The sequence below is a fragment of the Saccopteryx bilineata genome, chromosome 2, assembly GCF_036850765.1.
Source record: "Saccopteryx bilineata isolate mSacBil1 chromosome 2, mSacBil1_pri_phased_curated, whole genome shotgun sequence".
NCBI lineage: Eukaryota > Metazoa > Chordata > Mammalia > Chiroptera > Emballonuridae > Saccopteryx > Saccopteryx bilineata.
The window spans coordinates 392,922,273-392,947,225 of record NC_089491.1 but is presented as its reverse complement, the minus strand read 5'-3'; the positions used below and the strand labels follow the sequence as shown (position 1 = coordinate 392,947,225).

The 24,953-nt window shown below is 62.1% G+C and overlaps 1 protein-coding gene across 5 annotated transcripts in view; it reads left to right on the top strand.

Moving 5' to 3' along the window:
* The window catches only part of EPN2 (epsin 2), a 100,176-nt gene extending 75,505 nt beyond the window's left edge, over window positions 1-24,671 (top strand). For 3 of the 5 annotated variants that reach the window (XM_066264395.1, XM_066264392.1, XM_066264393.1), the window contains 7 exons: window positions 996-1,108; window positions 3,383-3,541; window positions 5,686-5,860; window positions 17,589-17,744; window positions 18,224-18,310; window positions 20,232-20,447; window positions 22,254-24,671. In XM_066264395.1, the coding sequence (XP_066120492.1) occupies window positions 996-1,108; window positions 3,383-3,541; window positions 5,686-5,860; window positions 17,589-17,744; window positions 18,224-18,310; window positions 20,232-20,447; window positions 22,254-22,534 (1,187 nt within the window). In that variant the 3' untranslated portion in view covers window positions 22,535-24,671. The remainder of the gene's footprint in view (window positions 1-995; window positions 1,109-3,382; window positions 3,542-5,685; window positions 5,861-17,588; window positions 17,745-18,223; window positions 18,311-20,231; window positions 20,448-22,253) is intronic. The other 2 variants (XM_066264396.1, XM_066264394.1) reach the window with 1 other exon arrangement.
* Window positions 24,672-24,953: the final 282 nt, after the last annotated feature.

Genomic DNA, 24,953 nt, shown 5'->3' with positions numbered 1-24,953 from the left:
GACAGGCAGAGCGAGGGACCAGCCAGGGAGGACCTGGGGTGGACAGCAGAGCGAGGGGCCAGCCGGGAGGACCTGGGGTGGACAGCAGAGCGAGGGGCCAGCCGGGAGGACCTGGGGTGGACAGCAGAGCGAGGGGCCAGCCGGGAGGACCTGGGGTGGACAGGCAGAGCGAGGGGCCAGCCAGGATGCGGTTCCAAGCCTTTCAGTTGGCCGACCTCCCCTTGAGGGTGTCTGAGGAGCCGTGGGCCCTCTCCGGGGGTGAGGGACATGCTTCCAGAGCTTCCTGCCTGATTTCTGGGGGGATCCCCTGGATCCTCGAACATCCAGACAGCCTGAGCGAGCCCAGGCTTTTCCCAGTGGGGGCCCAGCGTGTCTCACAGTGCGACCGCGGTCGCTGCTTACTGTAGACTTCATGGGCATCAGCCAGGGATTCGTGTCTCATCCCTCCAGCAATAGCTGTCTTTCCAGGAGCTGCTCACAGGTGTTTAAACGAGCACTTTTTTTTTTCTCAAGTCAATGTGTACAGTTTTACGTAAAAAAAAACCCAAAGAAACAAAAGCAGGGTCACTGCAGAAATGTTTGGCTTTCCTTTTGCATGGCCCTTACTTCCACGAGACACAAAGCAAAGGTCCTCAGTGCTGAGGTCGCAGGCGGAGTGCTCGGGCCACAGACGTCCTGACCCAGCTCCCGAGAACTGGACTCGCCGTGTTCTAAGAAGCGAGCCCGTCTGGAAGCAGCTCCGCCCCACAGGCTGAAGGCCGAGGGAGCCCTGGGGAGGCCTGCGCGCTGGGCGGCCCGGGCCGTCCTTCCTCGGGGGACGCCACGCAGCAGTTGTGAAACCACACGTGGCACCACGTGACTTAAACCCTGAAATGTGTACAGGCTTTCGATCCTTGTGCAGTTTGTTGGGATGTTGCCGACCTCGTGGGTGTGAGGTGGGGACGGGCTGCGTCCGCCTGGGTGACGCCTGACCTGACCTTGTCCTCTCCCCACAGCCACCTCCCCACGGGTGTCCTCCGAGCTGGAGCAGGCCCGGCCCCAGACCAGCGGAGAAGAGGAGCTGCAGCTGCAGCTGGCGCTCGCCATGAGCCGGGAAGTGGCCGAGCAGGTGGTGCCCAGGCCGGTGTGGTGCCCGGTGCAGGGGCGGGGGGCACAGGGGGCGCAGACATGGCCCTGGGGGAGGGGGCACAGGGGGCGCAGACATGGCCCTGGGGGAGGGGGCACAGGGATGCAGACAGGGTCCTGGGGGAGGGGGCACAGGGGATGCAGACATGGCCCTGGGGGAGGGGGCACAGGGGCGCAGACATGGCCCTGGGGGAGGGGGCACAGGGGATGCAGACATGGCCCTGGGGGAGGGGGCACAGGGGCGCAGACATGGCCCTGGGGGAGGGGGCACAGGGATGCAGACATGGCCCTGGGGGAGGGGGCACAGGGGCGCAGACATGGCCCTGGGGGAGGGGGCACAGGGATGCAGACATGGCCCTGGGGGAGGGGGCACAGGGATGCAGACATGGCCCTGGGGGAGGGGGCACAGGGGATGCAGACATGGCCCTGGGGGAGGGGGCACAGGGATGCAGACATGGCCCTGGGGGAGGGGGCACAGGGATGCAGACAGGGTCCTGGGGGAGGGGGCACAGGGATGCAGACATGGCCCTGGGGGAGGGGGCACAGGGATGCAGACATGGCCCTGGGGGAGGGGGCACAGGGGCGCAGACATGGCCCTGGGGGAGGGGGCACAGGGGATGCAGACATGGCCCTGGGGGAGGGGGCACAGGGGATGCAGACATGGCCCTGGGGGAGGGGGCACAGGGATGCAGACATGGCCCTGGGGGAGGGGGCACAGGGGCGCAGACATGGCCCTGGGGGAGGGGGCACAGGGGATGCAGACATGGCCCTGGGGGAGGGGGCACAGGGATGCAGACATGGCCCTGGGGGAGGGGGCACAGGGATGCAGACAGGGTCCTGGGGGAGGGGGCACAGGGGATGCAGACATGGCCCTGGGGGAGGGGGCACAGGGGCGCAGACATGGCCCTGGGGGAGGGGGCACAGGGGGCACAGACATGGCCCTGGGGGAGGGGGCACAGGGGCGCAGACAGGGTCCTGCCCTCCACTACCCCAGATGTGCTTCCCGAGTAGGACTTATGTGGCCACAAGTGTGTTCTGTCCCCTGCGGCCCCAGCCAGGGAGAGGTCCTATGCAAAGTTACATTTCAGAAAGGTTTTCAGGGAAGTTACTGCCAAGGGACAGACTAGTCACAGGGGATCCAGACCCACGTTTGCAGACGTGGTCAGGCCTCGCGGGCTCTCTCTGAACCAGCCAAGGCCACAAGCCCCCGCACGGCGTGGTGTGTGGGCTCACGGTCGGCTCCATCCCAAGGAGTTTGGGGAGATGAGTCAGCATCTGAACACTGGGGAAAAGTGGGAAAGGAAGATTAGAAGGAAATGAGTCAAGAAATAAAAGTTCTTATATTTGGATGAGGAAGTGTGTGTGAGACTTTTTCAGTCCCCACTGTCCTTGAATCTTTTTTCTTTTTTTTTTTGTATTTTTCCGAAGCTGGAAACGGGGAGACAGTCAGACAGACTCCCGCATGCGCCCGACCGGGATCCACCCGGCACGCCCACCAGGGGGCAATGCTCTGCCCCTCCGGGGCGTTGCTCTGTCGTGACCAGAGCCACTCTAGCGCCTGGGGCAGAGGCCAAGGAGCCATCCCCAGCGCCCGGGCCATCTTTTGCTCCAATGGAGCCTTGGCTGCGGGAGGGGAAGAGAGAGACAGAGAGGAAGGAGGGGGGGGGGGTGGAGAAGCAGATGGGTGCTTCTCCTATGTGCCCTGGCCGGGAATCGAACCCGGATCCCCTGCACGCCAGGCCGATGCTCTACCGCTGAGCCAACCGGCCAGGGCCACATATAATCATTATTTAAAAACTAGACCTGCCCTGTGGTGGCACGGCAGGGAGGGAGCCGACCTTGAATGCTGAGGTCGCCTGTTCGAAACCCTGGGCTCCCCTGGTCAAGGCACAGACGAGAAGTAGCTACTACGAGTTGATGCCTCCCACTCCAACCTCCCATTTTTTTTCTTAAAATCAATAAGTAAAAGAAATCTTTTTAAAAAATCAATAAGTAAAAGCTAGGATGACCCAGTCTTTTGCAAATGGCGGCTGTAATGAATCAGTTTTTATTAGAAATCTGGAAGCCATTTTCGTTTTCAGAAAAACAGTTTTAGACTTGGTCACCTCCTTCCCCGGCGTGATGGCGTGAGGGTGGCCGTGCGCCCGTCTCCCTGCGGGGCCCCTGAGTGAGCGAGGGCACAGGAGGGGGAGTTGGGGAAGGGCCGCTGTGTCTGATGAGCCGTGTCCGAACCCTCTCTCCGCCCGACACGCTGCAGTCCCGTGCTCCCGGTGCCGTCACCGCCGTGGCCCCCGGCGTCAGGTCCCCTTGTCTCCCACAGGAGGAGCGCCTCCGGCGGGGCGATGACCTCAGGCTGCAGATGGCCCTGGAGGAGAGCCGGAGGGACACGGCCGGCAGGGTGCCCAGGAAGAGAGAGGTGAGGGCTCCGCGGGGAGGGGTCTGAGGCCGGCCCGGGGGTCGCTGACCTGCAGCACCCCAGCCCGCGGGGCGTTGTGGCACGCTGGGCTCTCGCGCGGGCCGGCGTCTCTGCCGTCAGCAGGTAGCGAGGTAGCGCTGAGGGTGTGACGGGCACTGGGGCATGAGGACGGGATTGGACACGCAGCCTTTCTGGCCGTCCTGGCCTGGCCTGGCCACCTGGACGCATGCCCCCCGTCCAGCTGCCCTCATTTCCCTCCCTGTGAACTGGACAGACAGCAAGCCCACTGCGCGGCTGTGGCGGCTGCTCGCTACGTGAGCCGCGGTCATGCTTGGTCCACTTGGCCTGGCACAGCTCAGCTCTCACCAGCTCTGGTCATCCTCACCGTCCTCCTCTGGTCATCCTCACCGTCCTCCTCTGGTCATCCTCGCCTCGCTGTCCTCCTCTGGTCATCCTCGCCTCACTGTCCTCCTCTGGTCATCCTCGCCGTCCTCCTCTGGTCATCCTCCCTGTCCTCCTCTGGTCATCCTCGCCTCGCTGTCCTCCTCTGGTCATCCTCCCTGTCCTCCTCTGGTCATCCTCGCCGTCCTCCTCTGGTCATCCTCGCCTCGCTGTCCTCCTCTGGTCATCCTCGCCATCCTCCTCTGGTCATCCTCGCCATCCTCCTCTGGTCATCCTCGCCTCGCTGTCCTCCTCTGGTCATCCTCGCCTCGCTGTCCTCCTCTGGTCATCCTCCCTGTCCTCCTCTGGTCATCCTCGCCGTCCTCCTCTGGTCATCCTCCCTGTCCTCCTCTGGTCATCCTCACCATCCTCCTCTGGTCATCCTCGCCTCGCTGTCCTCTGGTCATCCTCACCGTCTTCCTCTGGTCATCCTCGCCGTCCTCCTCTGGTCATCCTCGCCGTCCTTCTCTGGTCATCCTCGCCTCGCTGTCCTCCTCCGGTCATCCTCACCGTCCTCCTCCGGTCATCCTCGCCGTCCTCCTCCGGTCATCCTCGCCTCGCTGTCCTCCTCCGGTCATCCTCGCCGTCCTCCTCCGGTCATCCTCCCTGTCCTCCTCCGGTCATCCTCGCCGTCCTCCTCTGGTCATCCTCGCCGTCCTCCTCCGGTCATCCTCGCCTCGCTGTCCTCCTCCGGTCATCCTCGCCGTCCTCCTCCGGTCATCCTCGCCTCGCTGTCCTCCTCCGGTCATCCTCGCCGTCCTCCTCCGGTCATCCTCGCCGTCCTCCTCCGGTCATCCTCACCGTCTTCCTCTGGTCATCCTCCCTGTCCTACTCTGGTCATCCTCACCGTCCTCCTCTGGTCATCCTCGCCGTCCTCCTCTGCTCATCCTCGCCGTCCTCCTCTGCTCATCCTCGCCGTCCTCCTCTGCTCATCCTCCCTGTCCTCCTCTGGTCATCCTCGCCATCCTCCTCTGGTCATCCTCGCCGTCCTCCTCTGGTCATCCTCGCCTCGCTGTCCTCTGGTCATCCTTGCCTCGCTGTCCTCCTCTGGTCATCCTTGCCGTCCTCCTCTGGTCATCCTTGCTGTCCTCCGGTCATCCTCACTGTCCTCCTCCGGTCATCCTCACTGTCCTCCTCTGGTCATCCTCACCGTCCTCCTCTGGTCATCTTCACTGTCCTGCTGGTCATCCTCGCCGTCCTCTTTTCTACACTGGGCTTCCTGGTCCGAGGGCCCCGTGTTCAAGGGGACCAGGGGGCGTGGCTCTGCTCCCCACAAGCTCACTGTCCAGTCAGGACTCGAGCTCCCCTCAGACCAGTGGCCTCCCCTGTCCAGTGGCCTGGGGTGTCCCTACCTACAGCCCCAGGACCCGGGGCCTGAGCAGTGGCTGGCAGCAGGGGAACATGGCGGGGTGCAGTCTGGAAGGAGGAGGAAGCCCGGGACCAGGCGGGTGTCCTGCAGGGAAACCCTGAGCACCGTCTCAAAGTGGGCGGGCAGCTTGCCACAGAGTCAGCAGCTCCGTGCGGCTGTTCTGATGTTGGCGGTGGGGCAGAGGGGTGTGCACAGGGCAGGAGATGGGGTCCTCTCAGCGCCACCCCAGGGCCTCAGCTCCAGGAAGAACGGAGGATGATATTTTAGGCTAACACACGGTATTTGCTGTTACTGTAGCAAAGTAAAGCTTGTCCCCTTCTCTTTGTCTCAAAAGCCTGGCTCCTACGCACAGCAGACCACGCTGTTGGACTTAATGGACGCCCTCCCCAGCTCAGGCCCTGTGGCCCAGAAAGCAGAGCCCTGGGGCCCGTCAGCCTCAGCTAACCAGCCCAACCCGTGGGGTGGGCCAGCAGCCCCAACCAGCGCTTCGGACCCCTGGCCATCGTTCGGTAAAGACCCCCTCATCTGTCTCTCATGCCTGCTTGTTAACGGGAGAGGGGACAGGGTGGGGCCTCCTGCTCTCTCACCGGGGGAGGTGGGGGCCAGCCAGGTTGATGGTAGTGGGTGTCCCAGCTTTTCCGACCCCCGGCTGCAGCGTCGGCCAGGCCGCTGCTGTCCTGAGGACTGTTTTGAGTGGTTTTCTGCTCTGGTGGAGGGAGCTGGCTGCTTCTCTGCTGCCACGCAGGTCCGAGGTGGCTTGTCCCACCTCTGGGACCTGTGTCAGCTCTCGGCCTCTGAACTGCACACGGCCCCTGGTTCAGAAATGGTGACATGCTATGCGAAATATGGAAACCGAAATATGGAAACCGAGTTACTACCATTCGCTGGAAATGATGGTGTGCTTAACGTGACTGCTGATGACGAGGGGATGCATTTGATACATTCTTCTCCTTTTGTTTCTGGCAGTAGTAACTCAGTACACTGGGCTGAATGAATAGTAGTAACTCAGTACACTGGGCTGAATGAATAGTAGTAACTCAGTACACTGGGCTGAATGAATAGTAGTAACTCAGTACACTGGGCTGAATGAATAGTAGTAACTCAGTACACTGGGCTGAATGAATAGTAGTAACTCAGTACACTGGGCTGAATGAATAGTAGTAACTCAGTACACTGGGCTGAATGAATAGTAGTAACTCAGTACACTGGGCTGAATGAACAGTTTAAAGTTCTCTTCAACAGCAGACGTCAGAGGGTGTGTAGGAAGAGATTGGAAGCGTGAGTGCAGCCTGATTGGTGTGATCTGGGTGGAGGTCTTGCGCCCGTGGGTTCTGGATTGCTAGACACAGGGCTGGACCTGCCGCTTCGTGGGGGCCTCCACATGGCCGGCGTCCTGGCCATCCCCGCTGGGTGCTCCGACCCTGCTGGCCATGGGGGTCTGCGAGTTCTCCCTCTAGGAACTTTGAACGGTATACTTTGTAGCGCCTTGCCTGTATCTGTTGAGGGGTCTCTGTTTCCCCAGCTGGAACCATCTTTGGTGTTCAGCTGGGTTCTCTGGGTGTTTGCCGAAGTGTCCCAAATGCCAGGCTCGGTCTTGTCCTACAGGGTCCCAGACGCCACCAGGTAATGGTCCTGCGCTCAAGGCCCTGGGCAGGTGTAGGCAGGATGGGAGCAGCAGCATAGCAGCAGCGTGTGCGGGCTGGGCCTCCTCGGTTCTTTGAGGGAGAGTTTTGTGGGTGGGCGAGCTCAGAACGGGGAGCGAGAGGCGGGCGTTTTGGAGGACTCTTCAGAGAAGGGCAGGAGTGGTCAGGCCAGGAAGAGGCAAGGTGTTCCCAGCAGAAGCTTGGCTTATGAGAGGTCTGAGGGCATGCAGTGGTGTGGTGGGCACAGGTACGGGGACCCGCCTGGTGTGAGCTGGGCAGCGGGGGTTCTGCATGGGCACGAGGAGGACAGGGCGTGAGAGCGGGAGCGGGTGGCTCCCCGGCTCCTCCAGCTGACCGCCTCCCAAGTGCGTGGACATGTCCGGAGGACAGTGTTGGCCCCAAATGTCCTTGGGTGATGTTGACACCAGGGACGGAGGTGCCCACACCCCCTTTGGCAGGAGCCATCTGGGCCTTGGGGCAAACCTTCAGATTGTTCAGAGTTCTTGCTCACTGAAAGCAGAACCAAGGCCGCTGGGAGCTTGTCTACACGGTCCGGGCCTGTCGCTGTGTCCCCGGGAGCCTGTGCACGGTCCGGGCCTGTCGCTGTGTCCCCGGGAGCTTGTCTACACGGTCCGGGCCTGTCGCTGTGTCCCCGGGAGCCTGTGCACGGTCCGGGCCTGTCGCTGTGTCTCCGGGAGCTTGTCTACACGGTCCGGGCCTGTCGCTGTGTCCCAGGGAGCCTGTGCACGGTCCGGGCCTGTCGCTGTGTCCCAGGGAGCCTGTGCACGGTCCGGGCCTGTCGCTGTGTCCCCGGGAGCCTGAGCACGGTCCGGGCCTGTCGCTGTGTCCCAGGGAGCCTGTGCACGGTCCGGGCCTGTCGCTGTGTCCCTGGGAGCCTGAGCACGGTCCGGGCCTGTCGCTGTGTCCCAGGGAGCCTGTGCACGGTCCGGGCCTGTCGCTGTGTCCCCGGGAGCCTGTGCACGGTCCGGGCCTGTCGCTGTGTCCCCGGGAGCCTGTGCACGGTCCGGGCCTGTCGCTGTGTCCCAGGGAGCCTGTGCACGGTCCGGGCCTGTCGCTGTGTCCCAGGGAGCCTGTGCACGGTCCGGGCCTGTCGCTGTGTCCCAGGGAGCCTGTGCACGGTCCGGGCCTGTCGCTGTGTCCCAGGGAGCCTGTGCACGGTCCGGGCCTGTCGCTGTGTCCCAGGGAGCCTGTGCACGGTCCGGGCCTGTCGCTGTGTCCCCGGGAGCTTGTCTACACGGTCCGGGCCTGTCGCTGTGTCCCCGGGAGCCTGTGCACGGTCCGGGCCTGTCGCTGTGTCCCAGGGAGCCTGTGCACGGTCCGGGCCTGTCGCTGTGTCCCAGGGAGCCTGAGCACGGTCCGGGCCTGTCGCTGTGTCCCCGGGAGCCTGTGCACGGTCCGGGCCTGTCGCTGTGTCCCAGGGAGCCTGTGCACGGTCCGGGCCTGTCGCTGTGTCCCAGGGAGCCTGTGCACGGTCCGGGCCTGTCGCTGTGTCCCCGGGAGCCTGTGCACGGTCCGGGCCTGTCGCTGTGTCCCAGGGAGCCTGTGCACGGTCCGGGCCTGTCGCTGTGTCCCAGGGAGCCTGTGCACGGTCCGGGCCTGTCGCTGTGTCCCAGGGAGCCTGTGCACGGTCCGGGCCTGTCGCTGTGTCCCAGGGAGCCTGTGCACGGTCCGGGCCTGTCGCTGTGTCCCAGGGAGCCTGTGCACGGTCCGGGCCTGTCGCTGTGTCCCCGGGAGCCTGTGCACGGTCCGGGCCTGTCGCTGTGTCCCAGGGAGCCTGTGCACGGTCCGGGCCTGTCGCTGTGTCCCAGGGAGCCTGTGCACGGTCCGGGCCTGTCGCTGTGTCCCAGGGAGCCTGTGCACGGTCCGGGCCTGTCGCTGTGTCCCAGGGAGTCTGTGCACGGTCCGGGCCTGTCGCTGTGTCCCAGGGAGCCTGTGCACGGTCCGGGCCTGTCGCTGTGTCCCAGGGAGCCTGTGCACGGTCTGGGCCTGTCGCTGTGTCCCCGGGAGCCTGTGCACGGTCCGGGCCTGTCGCTGTGTCTCCGGGAGCTTGTCTACACGGTCCGGGCCTGTCGCTGTGTCCCAGGGAGCCTGTGCACGGTCCGGGCCTGTCGCTGTGTCCCCGGGAGCCTGTGCACGGTCCGGGCCTGTCGCTGTGTCCCAGGGAGCCTGTGCACGGTCCGGGCCTGTCGCTGTGTCCCAGGGAGCCTGTGCACGGTCCGGGCCTGTCGCTGTGTCCCAGGGAGCCTGTGCACGGTCCGGGCCTGTCGCTGTGTCCCAGGGAGCCTGTGCACGGTCCGGGCCTGTCGCTGTGTCCCAGGGAGCCTGTGCACGGTCCGGGCCTGTCGCTGTGTCCCAGGGAGCCTGTGCACGGTCCGGGCCTGTCGCTGTGTCCCAGGGAGCCTGTGCACGGTCCGGGCCTGTCGCTGTGTCCCAGGGAGCCTGTGCACGGTCCGGGCCTGTCGCTGTGTCCCAGGGAGCCTGTGCACGGTCCGGGCCTGTCGCTGTGTCCCCGGGAGCCTGTGCACGGTCCGGGCCTGTCGCTGTGTCCCCGGGAGCCTGTGCACGGTCCGGGCCTGTCGCTGTCCCAGGGAGCCTGTACTATACAGTCTTGCTGAACACACACGGGACAGTGAGGGCAGGTCCACTGGAAATGCCCACTCAGCACTGCCTACGAGGACAGCAGGTCTCTCCAGACTGTATCTTTGACTTTAGTATTTTTAAATCTGGAGAATAGGTCTATAAAGGGATGAGTCCCTTATGTTATGAATAAGGATGTTTGTTCTTCAGAAAAGACTAGTAATCCCTTTCAGAGTTATACTTGATCATTAATGTGTAGTTTAGAGCATCAGCCTGGCGTGTGGATGTCCCTGGGTTCAATTCCCAGTCAGGTGCCCATCTGCTTCTCCACCCCTCCCCCTCTCCTTCCTTCCTCTCTGTCTCTCTCTTTCCCTCCCGCAGCCGAGGCTCCATTGGAGCAAAGTTGGCCCGGGCGCTGAGGATGGCTCCATGGCCTCCACCTCAGGTGCTAGAGTGGCTCTGGTTGCAATGGAGCAGCAGCACCCCAGATGGGCGGAGCATCGTCCCCTGGTGGGCATGCCGGGTGGATCCCGGTCAGGTGCATGTGGGAATCTGTCTGACTGCCTCCCCATTTCTGTCACTAAAATCAAAAATCAAAAACCTAATGTGTCGTTTTCTCAGTGCTCAGAAAAGAGGCGGTCACTGTGGGAGGAGCCAGATGGGGTTAAGATTGGGTTGTGCTGAATCGTGGTTGATGATGGGGCGACTTGGGGGCTGGGGTGGTGGCACAGAGAGAGACGCTCCCCCAGGCCTTTCTGCTGCTGTCTGTGTTACCTTGTAGGGAGGGGTAAAATAAATATTTTATAAGAGAGCAAGTTTGCCCGGCTGGTGGACGGGGCTGTGCCCTAGAACTCAGTGTATTGATCGAGCCAGTGACAGGGCCCTCCTGGGGCGCTGGGGCACCTCCTGTTGGCGGGGAGGACCACCTGCAGCACCCGGGTTCTCAGAGCCCGGCAGGCGGCCCAGAGTGGCTTGGCCAGAGGCGGGGCGTGGCCAGGAAAGGCGGCCGGTGCCCAGCAGCAGGCAAGCACCACGTGGGATGCTACCCACACGGGCTGGCTCTTCCAATTTTTAAAAAGTTAAAATTCATGTAAGCTAAAGTTCAGTGGTCCCCAGCCACAGTGCTGAGGGTCAGTGCTGATGGCAGGACACGCCCGTCACCCTGTGCCCAGTGAGCACCCCCGCCCTGCCCGCCCCCACCCCGGCCACCACAGCTGCTTCTGTCTCTGGATTTCCTGTTCTGGACATTTCGTGTGCGTGATGGGGTCGCACGGCACGAGGCCTGCGTGCCTGGGTTCTCCAGTTCGCGTGTGTTCAGAGCTCGTCTGCGTGCTGCCGCGCCCTGCTTCACGCTGCCTCACGGCTGAGCAACGTCCACTCCAGAGAATACCACGTTTGTTTAGCCACTGAGCAGTTGATGGATATTTGGGTCAATCCTACTGTTAGGAATCCAGTTGTTTTAAAGAGAAGACTGAAACCTGCGTGTTAGCTTTTTAAATGTTGACAATGAATTTAAACAATGAAGAACCTGTGGGTGACTCGGAACACACTGGCAGGCCGCTACCCCCCCCCCCCAGGGGCCCTCGCCCGGGTTCTGAGGCACCCGGCGTTTTTACCAGTGCCGTGGGGAGAAAACGGGCCACCATAGTGGAGAGAGGCTGTTCACCTTCCAGGGTCACAAAGCCAGCTCGAGGCAGGCTCAGGGCCGGAGTCAGCCTGGTACCCTCGCCTGCTGCGAAGGTCCCGGGAAGGTCCCCTCGGAGAGAGAGGCAGTGTTCAATGTTAGCTCATCCGCTTCCTGTTTATTCTGAGCAGACGCTTTTATGTCGTCCGTGCTACACTGTGTGTAGAATTCCGTGTGTGTGTGTGTGTGTGTGTGTGTGTGTGTGTGTGTAGAAAGAGAGGTTTCCGTGTGCACTGACTGGATGGTGAGAATTCCTGGGCATCGTTCGCAGAGACTGACGGGCGTGGCCACAGAGGGCCCCGGTGCAGGCTGCCAGCCGCGACCCCGCGGCCCAGGCTGCATGTCCGGCACTCTGCTGTCAGGGATGCCGCAGGGGACAGTCTGGCACCGGCTCCCAAGCTCACGAGGGACGGTGACGCCCCGTGCTCTAAGGCGGGTGTCGGGTTAACGATTCTCTGCGGTCAGGTCCGCCCTCTGCCCTGAATCAGAAATTAGAAAGATCAGAGCGTCTCGTTTCCAGCGTTGGTCGCACCCTCTGGATGAAAGAAACATTGTTTTGAAAGCCACTGTCTGGCAAGCCCCGCCGTGACCACTGCTTCCAGGCGGCACGATTGTGGTGCAGCCTGACCACAGGGCCTGGAGGAAGTGCTGAGGGCCCAGGGGAGGGGCTGGGGGCTGCCAGGCCAGCGGGCGCTTCCTGCCCTGTTCACACGCGGGCAGCCCACCTGGCAGGCGGAGGGCACACAGCCTGGCGACTCCGAGTCCTTGGCAGGCGCGGGCCTCTCCCCCCACCGCCCAGGCCGGGCAGGGCCTCTTCCGCTCTGGTGGCAGCAGGTGGTGGCGCTGTGTCTCCATGACTCCCAGGTGGCTTGGGCTGTGGCTTCCCCCTGTGCTCGTGAATATTCATGTGGGAGGCTGGGGATGCAGCAGGCTGGTCTGTGAGCGGCCACATGCTGCGTGTGAATGGTCCCTCAGACCAAGGCGGGAAGCTGCCGGATCCTTGTGTTCGAGGTCTCATCCCCCTTCCTCTCATTCACTGCAGCTCTCAACAAGCGTTTATTTATTGGCTGTGTGGCGCGGCCAGGGCCCCACTGAGGGCGTGGGGGCTCAGCGCGCAGGGGAGCCATGCAGTGAAGCCACTGTCCATTCACGGGGCGGACAGAGCACTGCCAGTGGGCATTCATGGGGCATCCTGTGCCCCGCCCTGTTGCCCGCTTTCCCACGGGCTGGTGTAGGCACCCATGGGCAGGTGGAGGTGGAGGAGGCATGGTGCCCACGCTGGGTTTGAATAAGGTGTGTTGCCACAGTGTGTGGCATCCTGTGCACACGTAGGTCCCCAACTGCCACTTGCGGGCTGGAGACCCACAGAGCTCGCCGGGGCTGAGCAGCTTGTCCAAGGTCATCTGGCTGATTTGGGGTCAGCAGGGTTTGAACTGGGCTGATCTTTAGTTTCACACTTGAGTCGCCCCAGGCTGTGGCTGAATCTGTCCTTGTGCCTGGCTGACTGGGAGCGGTTGTTCCTTTCAGGCCGATACTTGTTTGGGGTTTTTGTTTTACAGAGACAGAGAGTCAGAGAGAGGAACAGACAGAGACAGACAGGAATGGAGAGATGAGAAGCATCAATCATTAGTTTTGGTTTTTTTTTACAGAGGCAGAGATAGGAACAGACAGACAGGAACGGAGAGAGATGAGAAGCATCAATCATCAGTTTCTCGCTGTACGTTGCGACTTCCTAGTTGTTCATTGATTGCTCTCTCACATGTGCCCTGACCGCGGGCCTTCAGCAGACCGAGTAACCCACTGCTGGAGCCAGCGACCTTGGGTCCAAGCTGGTGAGCTCTTTGCTCAAGCCAGATGAGCCCGCGCTCAAGCTGGCGACCTCGGGGTCTCGAACCTGGGTCCTTCCGCATCCCAGTCCGGTGCTCCATCCACTGCGCCACCACCTGGTCAGGCTCAATCATTAGTTTTTCATTGCAACACCTTAGTTGTTCATTGATGCCTTCTCATATGTACCTTGACCTCGGGCCTTCAGCAGACCGAGTGACCCCTTGCTCGAGCCAGCAACCTTGGGTCCAAGCTGGTAAGCTTTGCTCAAACCAGCTGAGCCCGCGCTCAAGTTGGTGACCTCGGGGTCTTGAACCTGGGTCCTCCGCATCCTAGTCCGATGCTCTATCCGCTGCGCCACCGCCTGGTCAGGCCAGGCCGATGCTTGTTGCTGGCAACACTGTGCATCACGCAGGATGTGGAGTTCTGAACTCCTGGGCCACGCTGTTGTGTTTGGGGTCTCGGCAGCCTCTAAAGGGAGGCAGGGCTCATGGGCAGTGACCGGAGGTGTCATCTCTCAGAGGAGGGCGGGGCCTGAGGGACACGGGCCAGGTGTTACTCAGACAGTGAAGTGACTCCTGGATTGTCCTTGGGAGGCAGGGCTTGGCTGGAATGGATGTCCATCCATCCAGTCTGTGTGTCTGAGCTGGGCTATCAGACGGGCCTCACGTCTGAGAGTCTCGGCCGAGAGCAGGGGTGCCGCGGGAGCTCAGGGGTCCTTGGCCTGCGGGCCGCCCGTCTCGGTCCCCTGGGGCGCGGCTGAGAGTCCCGGTGCCCAGGCCTCCCGGGCTCCGTGGGGGTGGTGGCGGAAGGGGTTGGCATCGGTGCTTTACGAGACTCCCTCGGGAGACTGGCAGGGGCGGCCGCAGCTGAGAACGTGGGGCTGGTGCCCCCTGAGTTGCACGGGGAGTGATGCCCCCTGGGTCCCAGGTGCTGGGAAGCTTCCTGTGTGGGCTGTCTGAGTCTGGGAGCAGCTCTTGCCGGCCTGTGTCTCTAGCACCTGACCAGACATCTCCCTGGAACCTCTGGAGGTGGTCACTGAACTCGGGGTTCAGATGCCCACTGGAGGGAGCCGGGTACCCTGCAGCCTGAGGCCTGTGGTTTTCTTCACGGGTCCCCATCGGTTACCGAGCAGGCACCAGTCAGCATCAGCGATGCAGAAGAAAGAGAGTTTAAGTTCTGAAATGAAGAGCAAAATAAAACAACTGTCACCCTCCAGAATTCACTATTCCGTGAAAGTATCCTTCAACAGTTAAGGCAAAGTAGTGCCCGCCCAGGTAACAGGAGGCTAGGAGAGCCTGTGGCCAGCACGCCGGCCCCGGGGGGTGCCGAGGTGTGCTCCTCAGTCTGCGGGAAGAACGCCCGGTGGGCACCCAGCTCTCAGGACAGTGACGACGTCGGGAGTGGGGACTCACGGGGGGAGAATGTCCGTGAAGGAACGAGGCTCTGAACCTGTGAGTGTGTTCCCGGCCACTGGAGGACACACGTGCTTCTCAGTGACAGTGTGACTCACAGACAGCGGATCATGTGCTAGGCAGGAACGCTAGCCTCCAAGGATTTCAGAAAACTGGGATCTCATAGAATGTATTTTTCTACCACAGTACAAGTTACAAGTCAGTAACAGCCTGACCAGTGGTGGCCCAATAGCTAGAGCAATGACATGGGGGTGGAGCCCTGCGCTTGCCCAGTCAGGGCACATGTGAGAAGCAACTGCAAGTTGATACTACCTGCTCTTCCCACCCCCTGCTTTCTTTCTCTCTCCCGTCTCTAAAATCACTAAATAAAATCTTTTTAAAAAAAATGAAAAGCAGTGGTGAGTGGATAGAGCATCAGACGGGGATGCTGAGGACTCAGGTTCGAAACCCCGAGGTCACCGCTTGAGCGCAGGCTCACCAGCTTGAGTGCAGGGTTGCTGGCTTGAACCCAAGGTCGCTGACTTGAGCAAGGGGTCACTGGCTTGGCTGGAGGCCCCCCCATCAAGACACATATGAGAAGCAATGAATGAACAACTAAGGAGCCACAACGATGAGTTGATTCTCATCTCTCTCCCTCCCTATCTCTCTCTCTCTCTCTCTCTCTGTCTCTCGCTCACTCTTGCTACTAAAAAAAGAAAAATATCTGTTCCTAAAAAGATACCTTAACGGACAGTGAAGGGGAAGATATTTGAGACACAAAGAAAAGCATCAGTATTTAGAACATGAAAAGAAGGCTATGAAATCCGTAAGAAAAACGGCCGGAAGACAGGGGGTGATGACTGCGGCATCCTCAGAGGACAGGAGCGGCGTTCAGCGGGAAGTCGCAGAGGACCCACAGGGAAATGGTGAGACCCACAGCTTCTCGCAGGAGCAGGAGAGGCCAGACAGACAAACCACGAGAAAGTAACGTCCCAGGCCCAGCAGGCTGGCGTCCTTGGAAGAGTGAGCTGGCACTGAGCGTCTGTGGGTCACGGGGCACCTCCTGGAGCACGGGCGTGGCCCAGGGCGGGGCGGGGGGCGGCGTTGGCCCGAGCACACGGGTGCCGTTCTGGCCTTGCCCAGTCAAGGGAAGGTGCACACGTGTGTTTGCATGAGACAAGAACAGAGCAGCACGGTGGAAACCAGACGGCGCTTTCAGACGGAGCCCGCATGGCCTTTTCTACGGAAAGCAGCTCACAGCAGTGAGACGGGCTCCTGTGGCTGCACCTGAGCACCGATAGTCCTCTCGTGAGGGAAGGTGCACAGTGTTTCCATTTGTGTATGGTCCAGAAAGTGGGCTCGGTGACCATGTACTGTGTGACCAGGGGGAACCAAGAGGCTGAGAGTCCACAGGGACGGGCGAGGGTGCCCTGGGGGAGGCCTGGCCACACCCCCTGGAGGGTGGGAGGCGCGTGGTGTGTCCGTGCGGACGGCGGGGAAGACCCGCGTGGCAGGCCCGGCACCTCGCGGTCGTTTGCTCGAGTGTTCCCAGTCTGTCCTTGAAGTGGGAGCCGGGAGGTCGGTGCCAGGTGTGTGTACTGCCTCTCTGCCTGCACCTGCTGCTTCAGTAACCTGCTTTCAAAGCAGAATCCGCTCCACGCAGGCGGGACAGGGCAGTGCCAGGGCCAGGCTGGAGCAGTGGGTGCCCGGGCAGCGCTCACTCTGACAAGGGTGCCCGTGGGTTCTGGGAAGGTGGCTCAGACTCAGCCCAGACAGCTCTGTGCAGGACGAGGCGTGGCCGGGAGTGTGGGGGGGTTCTCAGCAGTTACCACCTGGTTTTTCCCAGAGGGGTGTCCCAGCCGGGCCTTGCTCAGGAGGGGGGCCCAGGAGGGGTGTCCCAGCCAGGCCTTGCTCAGGAGGAGTGCCCAGGAGGGGCGTCCCAGCCCGGCCTTGCTCAGGAGGAGCGCCCAGGAGGGGCGTCCCAGCCGGGCCTTGCTCAGGAGGAGCGCCCAGGAGGGGCGTCCCAGCCGGGCCCTGCTCAGGAGGAGCGCCCAGGAGGGGCGTCCCAGCCGGGCCTTGCTCAGGAGGAGCGCCCAGGAGGGGCGTCCCAGCCGGGCCTTGCTCAGGAGGAGCGCCCAGGAGGGGCGTCCCAGCCGGGCCTTGCTCAGGAGGAGCGCCCAGGAGGGGCGTCCCAGCCGGGCCTTGCTCAGGAGGAGCGCCCAGGAGGGGCGTCCCAGCCGGGCCTTGCTCAGGAGGAGCGCCCAGGAGGGGCGTCCCAGCTGGGCCTTGCTCAGGAGGAGCGCCCAGGAGGGGCGTCCCAGCCGGGCCTTGCTCAGGAGGAGCGCCCAGGAGGGGCGTCCCAGCCGGGCCTTGCTCAGGAGGGGTGTCCCAGCCGGGCCTTGCTCAGGAGGAGCGCCCAGGAGGGGCGTCCCAGCCGGGCCTTGCTCAGGAGGAGCGCTCAGGAGGGGTGTCCCAGCCAGGCCTTGCTCAGGAGGGGTGTCCCAGCCAGGCCTTGCTCAGGAGGGGGGCCCAGGAGGGGTGTCCCAGCCGGGCCTTGCTCAGGAGGGGTGTCCCAGCCGGGCCTTGCTCAGGAGGGGGGCCCAGGAGGGGTGTCCCAGCCGGGCCTTGCTCAGGAGGAGCGCCCAGGAGGGGTGTCCCAGCCGGGCCTTGCTCAGGAGGAGCGCCCAGGAGGGGTGTCCCAGCCGGGCCTTGCTCAGGAGGAGCGCCCAGGAGGGGTGTCCCAGCCGGGCCTTGCTCAGGAGGAGCGCCCAGGAGGGGTGTCCCAGCCGGGCCTTGCTCAGGAGGAGCGCCCAGGAGGGGTGTCCCAGCCGGGCCTTGCTCAGGAGGAGCGCCCAGGAGGGGCGTCCCAGCCGGGCCTTGCTCAGGAGGAGCGCCCAGGAGGGGGAGGGCCCCATGGCTCTCCGCCCTGGGCTTGGGCACTGTCTGCGGTGCTGGTGTGGGACAGCGCCCTTTGGGCCGCTCCTGACATGGGTGCAGACCCTGCTGTGTCTCAGACCCAGCGCCCTTGCTGGCCCTGTCCCTGTTGCCTGGAACTTTCTGGGGCGTCTCTGAGCCCTGTCCTACCTTCCTACAGGTGCCAAGTCAGCTTCCTCTGTCGACCCGTGGGGGCCTCCCCCTGGGCCCAGTACGCACCCCGTCTCCAAGAGCTCAGATTCTTGGGCCGCCCCACAGCAACCAGCCCCCAGTGCCGGTTCCGAGAAAACAGCTGACGCCTGGGCAGCAGCCTCTGGTGAGACCCTGCTCTGCCTGGGCCCTGCCGTCCCCCACGGCCTTTGTCCCTGGTCTCCACGCCATGCACCCCGCCCGCCCGTGGGGCGAACCCACAGGCCTTCTGGGCACACACCCTCCCTCCAGAGGAAGCTTCCCCGGGGCCTCTGTCCCGCCACTCCCTGCAGGCCCCATCCTGTCCCCCAGACCCAGCCCGCCTCCACGAGCCCCTCCTCTAGTTTCGGGGGTGGTGGGCGCGTGGGCAGGGAGCACCCCCCACCCTTTACCGGGAGGCTGGCGGCCCTGGCTGGGTCTCTTCCCCGGTCTCGTTCCAGCCTGCCAGCTGACCCGGAACCTGAGCTGCCCGCTCAGCATGCCCTCCTGGGAGGGGGGGTGGGGTCGCCCCCGTCGGGCCCACCTGCCCATGGGCTGGACACTGGGAGGCGGGACACGGAGAAGCCGTGAGGTGCCCGCGGTCACTGGCCTCTTGTGTCCAACCAGGGGCCTTTGATCTCTTCAGTAATTTGAATGGGACGGTTAAAGATGACTTTTCCGAATTTGACAACCTCCGCACTTCAAAAAATACAGGTATGTAACAGTTGTGGTAGTTTCCATAAAGTTCTGTGTGTTTGACCAGCACAGTTACTGTATTGAAACAATAACTAGCTTCCAGAACATGTCAGCCTCCTGCATTTTCTGTGCGTTTGATCCTGGGAGCCGTGGAGTTCCTGCATGAGCCCACCCGAGTCCACGCCTCCGCAGTGAGAAGGCATGTGGTTGAGTGTCCTTCCTGTTGGGCCCTGTGTTTCTCTCCGTGGTCACTTCTTTGTCTTGACCTCAGTCCCCATGAGGTTCAGAACCGCCCTGGCCCCCCAGTCCAGCATGGTCCCACCTCCAGGTCTGAGCCATGATTTCCATTCACCTTCCTCCTAACTTCCCACTCCCGTGCCTGGCGTTGGGCGTGGACGGGCACCTGTCTCCCACTCCATCCCCTCAGCTGTGCACCTGCTCAGCCCCTGTGCAGGCCCCTCCCAGGACACTCGTGGTCACGCCTCTAGGGCCACCTCTTCCCAGTGTCCCCAGGCTGGGCAGGGTCAGAGGGTGGTCTCCAGGGCCACCTCTTCCCGGTGTCCCCAGGCTGGGCAGGGTCAGAGTGGGTGGCCTCCAGGGTCACCTCTTCCCGGTGTCCCCAGGCTGGGCAGGGTCAGAGTGGGTGCAGAGTGTCCTGGCCCGGGGTGCGTCTCCACATCTCAGGGGGGCCACCACACCTCCTCCTCAGACAGAACAGTTTCTCTGCTCTCCTCCCTCAGCTCCCCCCATTCCACCTCCTTCCTCCCCCCCACCCTCCCCCCTGCCGCAGCTGGAAGCCTGGTGGTCCTGGTCCGGCCCCTCTCAGCCCGGGACTGGAGGCAACGTAGATTGTGCAGCGCCTGGGGCCTTTCCTTCGCTGAGTTAGAAAGCAACAAGATCCCGTCACCCTCTGCAGGCCCGGGCACCCTAACGGTCCTTCCTGCCCCCTTCCGCCTCCCCCTCCGCAAGAAGGCGGCCTGGCTCGCTGCCTGAATGTCCCCCCCCCCCCCGTCGACTTGCAGAGCCCCCCCCCCAAGTCTACAAGGACTCCTGTTGTAGGACATCCGGGAGAGTTTATGGGAGAAAACGGAAACCCCCTGTGACCCTCTCCGACCCCAGCCGTGTGTTCCTCCGGGTTTCTCCTGAGCTCAGACCGCAGTCCTCTGCTTCCCCGCCCCCACCCGTGGAAGAGCAGATGGAGAACGTTTTCTCATAACATTAAAAACACCTTAGAGAGTATTTCACATCTTGGTATCATTCAGCAGTACTGTATTTAATCTTTAGTTTTTGGGAGGACATTTCAGGTTGGTTTCAGGTTTTGTTAAAGTAAATAATACAATGTCGAACATCTTTGTGCTGACCGGCGTGTTCACCTTCTGCATTACTTCCTGGAACCGAGTTCCCAGAAGTGGGACTGCTGAGCGGAGAGTATGCCTGTGTGTTGGGACCCCTGTGCCACCCTGCCACCCTGCATCTTGGCAGAGCGACAGCTTCCCACCGGCCTGTCTCAGCACACCCTCTCTGTTGGCTAAAATTTAGAAAATAATTTGCTTTCTCCTAGTTATCAAGAAATTTTATGTTTGCTGTAGAAATTTTAGAATAGAAAACATTAAAAATGGAAACTACCCAGGCGTAGCCACCCCAGGAGGTCGCGCTGTGTCTGAGGGTTGTGCCGCATGTGCCATCGGGCCCTGCGCTCCTCGTCCGAAAGTGACACGGCCTCCTCCTCCTTGTCTTCACTGTCCTTGCACTTGGGGACCTGCCCGGGCCTGGTTGCTGGACACAGCCCTGCAGTGAGCGTCCCCACAGAGCTCCGCACAGCCCCAGGGTCTGGGGCGTCTGTGTTTGCTCAGGTGTCCCTGGGGCGGCTGGAGCACTGGGTGCACTGGTCTCGGGCGCACCCTCCACGTTCACGGCCTGTGTCTGTGCTCTCTTTTAGCTGAGGCGGCGGCCTCTCTGCCGTCCCCGAAGAACAGAACTACGAGCCCTGACCCCTTTGAGTCTCAGCCCCTGACCGTCACCTCGAGCAAGCCCAGCGGTGCCCGGAAAACACCGGAGTCCTTTTTGGGTCCCAATGCAGCCCTGGTGAACCTGGACTCACTGGTGGCCAGGCCGGCCCCGCCGGCCCCATCCCTCAACCCTTTCTTGGCTCCAGGTATGCTGGCTCCCACTGCTTCTACTGGCTGTCCACTCCTCCTGGGAGTGGGTTTGTGGGGGCCTCTGTCCTCCACCTGCAGGGGACTCTGCTGTCCCTCGTGTGAGGACCGTGCTGGAGCCAGCCAGACGCCGGGACAGCACTTGGTGGGTGGGCCGTGAAAGCTGCCGTTTTGTTTTGGGGGGCAGGGAAAAAAGCAGGCCCTCGCAGTGGAGGCGCTGGGCAGAAGCTTGGTGCCTCAGGCAGGGAGACCCTCAGGCGAGTGCCAGTTTGTGCCCGCAGGAGGGGGCGGGGGGCTGCTGCCCAGCGCCCTCAGGTGCAGCGTCCCTGGGCCCTCAGCCGGGCTGTCCTCACTCACCCTCCCACCCCCTCGGTTCTGCCTTCCTGCTCTTCCCCCGGGCTCCATGCGGATGGCAGGGCAAGCCCGTCCCTGCCTCGGAGACCGGGCGCTGTGGCCTGTCCCCACCCTTGGACACCCTCTGTGCCTGTGGGAGTCGTGTTGCCCTCCAGCTCCCGCCCCAGATAGCCCCTTCGCTGGGCACCCCTCCTTCCCCACAGTCTTCTCAGCAAGACCTTGGGCTCCCCACGGGCAAGAACTTGTGTTCAAGGGGTTCAGCCCAGACCCGTCCCATGGTGAAGGGATCTGAGGGTCTGACCACAGCTCCCAAGTACTTAGGGGCTGAGATTGGGAACCCTGGGGCAGAAGTGGGGTGTGTGAAGTCCTGGGTCCTGCTGAACCCCTTGGTCCTGGGATGGGTGAGGACGTGGCTGCCCACAGGGGGGGTGGCTCTGTGGCTCCTTGGCTTCCTGGGCGGAGCTAGATCAGAAGCCTCCTCAGTCAGCAGGAAGCCCCTGTCCCTGTCCCTGTCCCCAAGGGCTCCTGGGAGTCCACAGGGTCCGCTGGCAGCGTGCCCGTCGGCACCCTCCTCCGGGCTTTTGGGGATGGACCTGTCAGGGCTTTAGGGCAGCTGTGCTGTCCGCCAACAGGTCATGGTCCCTGGGGCTGCAGCCAAGATGTCGGGGATTTCGGAGGCCATCCTGGACCTCCAGGCTCATTTGTGGGGTGCTGGTTCTAACAATGATGAGCAAGTCACTGTCCTGCTCTGTAGTCTCAGCTTGGTTCTCTTGCACGGGGGGTGGTCTGCAGAGCCCCCTGCCAGGGTTACTGGGCGGGCGATGCAGTAGTTTCAGGCGCATCCCTGGTGTGCGGTGGGGAGCAGTGTGGGAGCCCTGTGGCTGCGGGGCCTTGTGGGGCGCCCTCGCGGGGAGCCTGTGTGAGGGGTCTGGGCCCTGTTGGAGACTGTGTGTCGGCAGCGAGCGTGTTTTTAGCAGAGTGTCCATAGATGCTTTTGCTAAGAGGGAAGACTTTCTGAAGGGATGCTGGTGCTGGAAGTGGGAAGACAGCTGCCCCGCCCGGGACCTGCTGTCACAGAGCCCCCCGGGACCTGCTGTCACAGAGCCCCGCAGACGCCTGAGGGCGCGGCGTCTCTCCTGTTGGCTGCTGAAGCCAGCAAAGGGTGCCAGCCCTGAGGAGGAGCTGCAGCCCCACGAGCCTGGCATGTTCCTGGCACTGCCTTGTTGAGGCTTGGTGACCAGGACAAGTCACTTGGCTTCTCCAAAGTCACACCCTTCGTCTCCTCCCCCAGACAGTGGAGGGTGACTCAGCACGCAGACGTGTCCACCGTGAGTGGGTCGGTGCTGCTGTGGGCTCAGCGACCCCACCAGGACCTGGATGCAGATGCGCCCAGCCCTTGGCTTGGGTGCGGCTGTTCTGAGCACCCACTGTCCCTCCTGCTCTCTCCACAGCTGCAGCGGTGGCTTCCGGCCCTGTCAACCCCTTCCAGGTGAACCAGCCCCAGCCACTGACGCTCAACCAGCTGCGGGGGAGCCCAGTACCGGGGACCAGCACATCCTTTAGGCCTGGCCCGGGTGTGGAGCCCGTGGCCTCCACAACCTCCCACCCAGCTCTGGGGGCCGGCGGCTCCTCCTTGACGCCACTGGGCCCTACAATGAACATGGTGGGTAGTGTGGGGATCCCCCCATCGGCTGCACAGGCTCCGGGCACAACCAACCCTTTCCTCCTCTAGTGCCCAGGCCTGGGGCCCGCTGCAGAGCAGACGCCCCGAGGGTCCCTGCCCGCGGACACGGAGCGGGCGCTGTCGTGGAATGGTGTCCAGAGTTGGGGGGTGGGCATTGGGGCTCTCCAGTCCTGGCTTCCTGAGAGCAGGGCCGTCTCTATGCCCCGATCCTCAGGCCTGAGCTGGCGGCTTGCGGAGGCGCCGACGCACCCTGACCCCGTGGCCGTCCCGACCGCCTCCTCCCAAGTGCGGGGTGCTGGCTCCCCGGGCTCCCCGGTGCTGTCCCTGCCTCCAGCCTCTGCCCGAGGGTCTCAGGGACGCCGCCTCGTCCTCGCCCGGCCCCGGCCCTGCCGACACCGGGCGGTCCTGCTGTGGCTGGGAGGAAGTCCTGGTCCATGAGACACTGGCTTTGGGAAAGTGTTTGTGCGTGCATCCCTTTGACTCGCGTGGGAGTTCCAAGTAAAAACCACCGTGGACAGCTCTTGAATTAAACCCACGAGGGCAAGCTTTAACCTAACCCGAGCGTAACCGCCACGTGGCTCTATGCTGTACACGTTTGCACACATTCTGTTTAGTACAGTTTCTTATTTGAGTTTGCAGAATTATCTAATAGTCTTTTTTTGGCTAATATTTTTATAACGTGGTTCTTATTTAACTGTCTAGTTTTGATAGGATTTACCAGGTTGGACTGAATTAAGATATTGGCACATGTCACATTAGTAGTTTAAATTCTCTTATTTATGGTTTTAACTCTAAGAAAATTTAAATAGGAAGAGACAAAAAATGCCTTATGGAAAAACTAAAGCAAATTCTTTATAGGAAAAAATATGAGAATTTGATTACACTTAAAAGATGATGTTTATTAAAAAAACAAAGACTACAACAACAGAACTCTAGCCTCCAGTTGCCTTTTCCTTTAATTCCCATTTTGGTGAATTACAAACTGATTGACTTCCTGCCCTTTCCGCCAGATGCTAAGAAAGAGGCTCTTTTCCTTACCAATACACCAGCACCAAGAAAGTTAAAAGAGAAAATCTAACGTGTGAATGTGACTCACCATTTTTTATCAGCTTATTCCATTTTGTAACAAGGCTCGCGTGGATGACCAGGGACTTCCGCTTAGGATAGAACTGGCAATGGAAGAGACACCTTGGACCTTGTGTGCCTGTGACCTCCTCTGTCTTAATCCACGCTCAGGGTGGGGATGGGGTCCTGTGGAGCCAGCCATGCCCTCCGGTGTCCCCTCGCTCCCTGGGGTCTCCTGGCCCAGAGGGAGTGGAGGCCAGGGCTGGCCCTGACCCACCCACCTGCTAGCCCCAGGCACAGATTGCAGACTTGAGAGGCAGCGTCTCTGGTTTTGGAGAGGAAGTAGAGGATCCTCACACAGAGGAGACGGTTCACAAACGTGCACTAACACTAACCTCCCTCCCCCACTTCCTGCTCTCCTCACCTCACCCCCTACCGCTACAAAAAAGAAGTGTTAGGTCAGGAATTAAAGACCAGAAAAGACATGCTTCTCCTCAAGAAAGGGACCTCCCCCACCCCCCTGAACCCTGTGTCTGGTCAGCTTGCCTCACCTTCCACCGAGGATTTCTTAACTCGAACCTCCAGGGCAGCTGACCACTGTGTGGTCCCTCGGAGTGGGCTTGTCCCCGCTCTGGTTCAAGGAGGGGTCTGACCCGTAGCCCTGGCAGAGGCTGGAGGCCTGACTCAGAACAGCCCTCTCAGGCCCCTCTGCTGGCCCGTTTCCTACCGCCAGTGTTGCTCCTCAGGTCTCCTGGGGCCTGACCGAGGACATCAAAGGCCACTTCGGTCTGGAGGCGGGTCGAGGCAGGTGGGCTCAGACCGGTGCTGCCCCAGGAGCCGTGTCCTGGCCACCTCCCAGGTCAGACTGAACCGACTGCTTAGGTCAGTGGTTCTTGGTGGCGTTCAGGAGCCCCTGCAGTGTGGCCCCCAGACCCCTGGACCCCGCCCCGCACAGGGGCGTCCCTCCCACCCTTCCCTGTCGCCCGCTGCACTGATCATGACGCCGCCAGCTGCCGCACACGTGCCGTGCACAGGCCACCCTGCTCCCTCCCGGGGGCGCTGGCAGGGCCCTCACCAGCCGCGCTCAGTCCCGGGGCTGGTAGCTGGTGTTCAGATTGTGTTGACCATTGATACTTACTTACTGTATAAATATAATTTATCATTTGTATCATGACGCGGTCTCTGGCTGTCCTTCCCCCACCCCCCTCTTTATCAACCCCACGGCCCTGGAGTGGGGCGGGCAGGCTGGGAGCCCGTCCCGCCTGGAACCCTGTGTGACCTGCAGTTGACAAGGCCACTGACCGCCTGGAACCCTGTGTGACCTGCAGTTGACAAGGCCACTGACCGCCCTGGTGCCGAGCGAGGCTCCGAGTGTCGGGCGATGGGCTGGGATGCAGCCTCG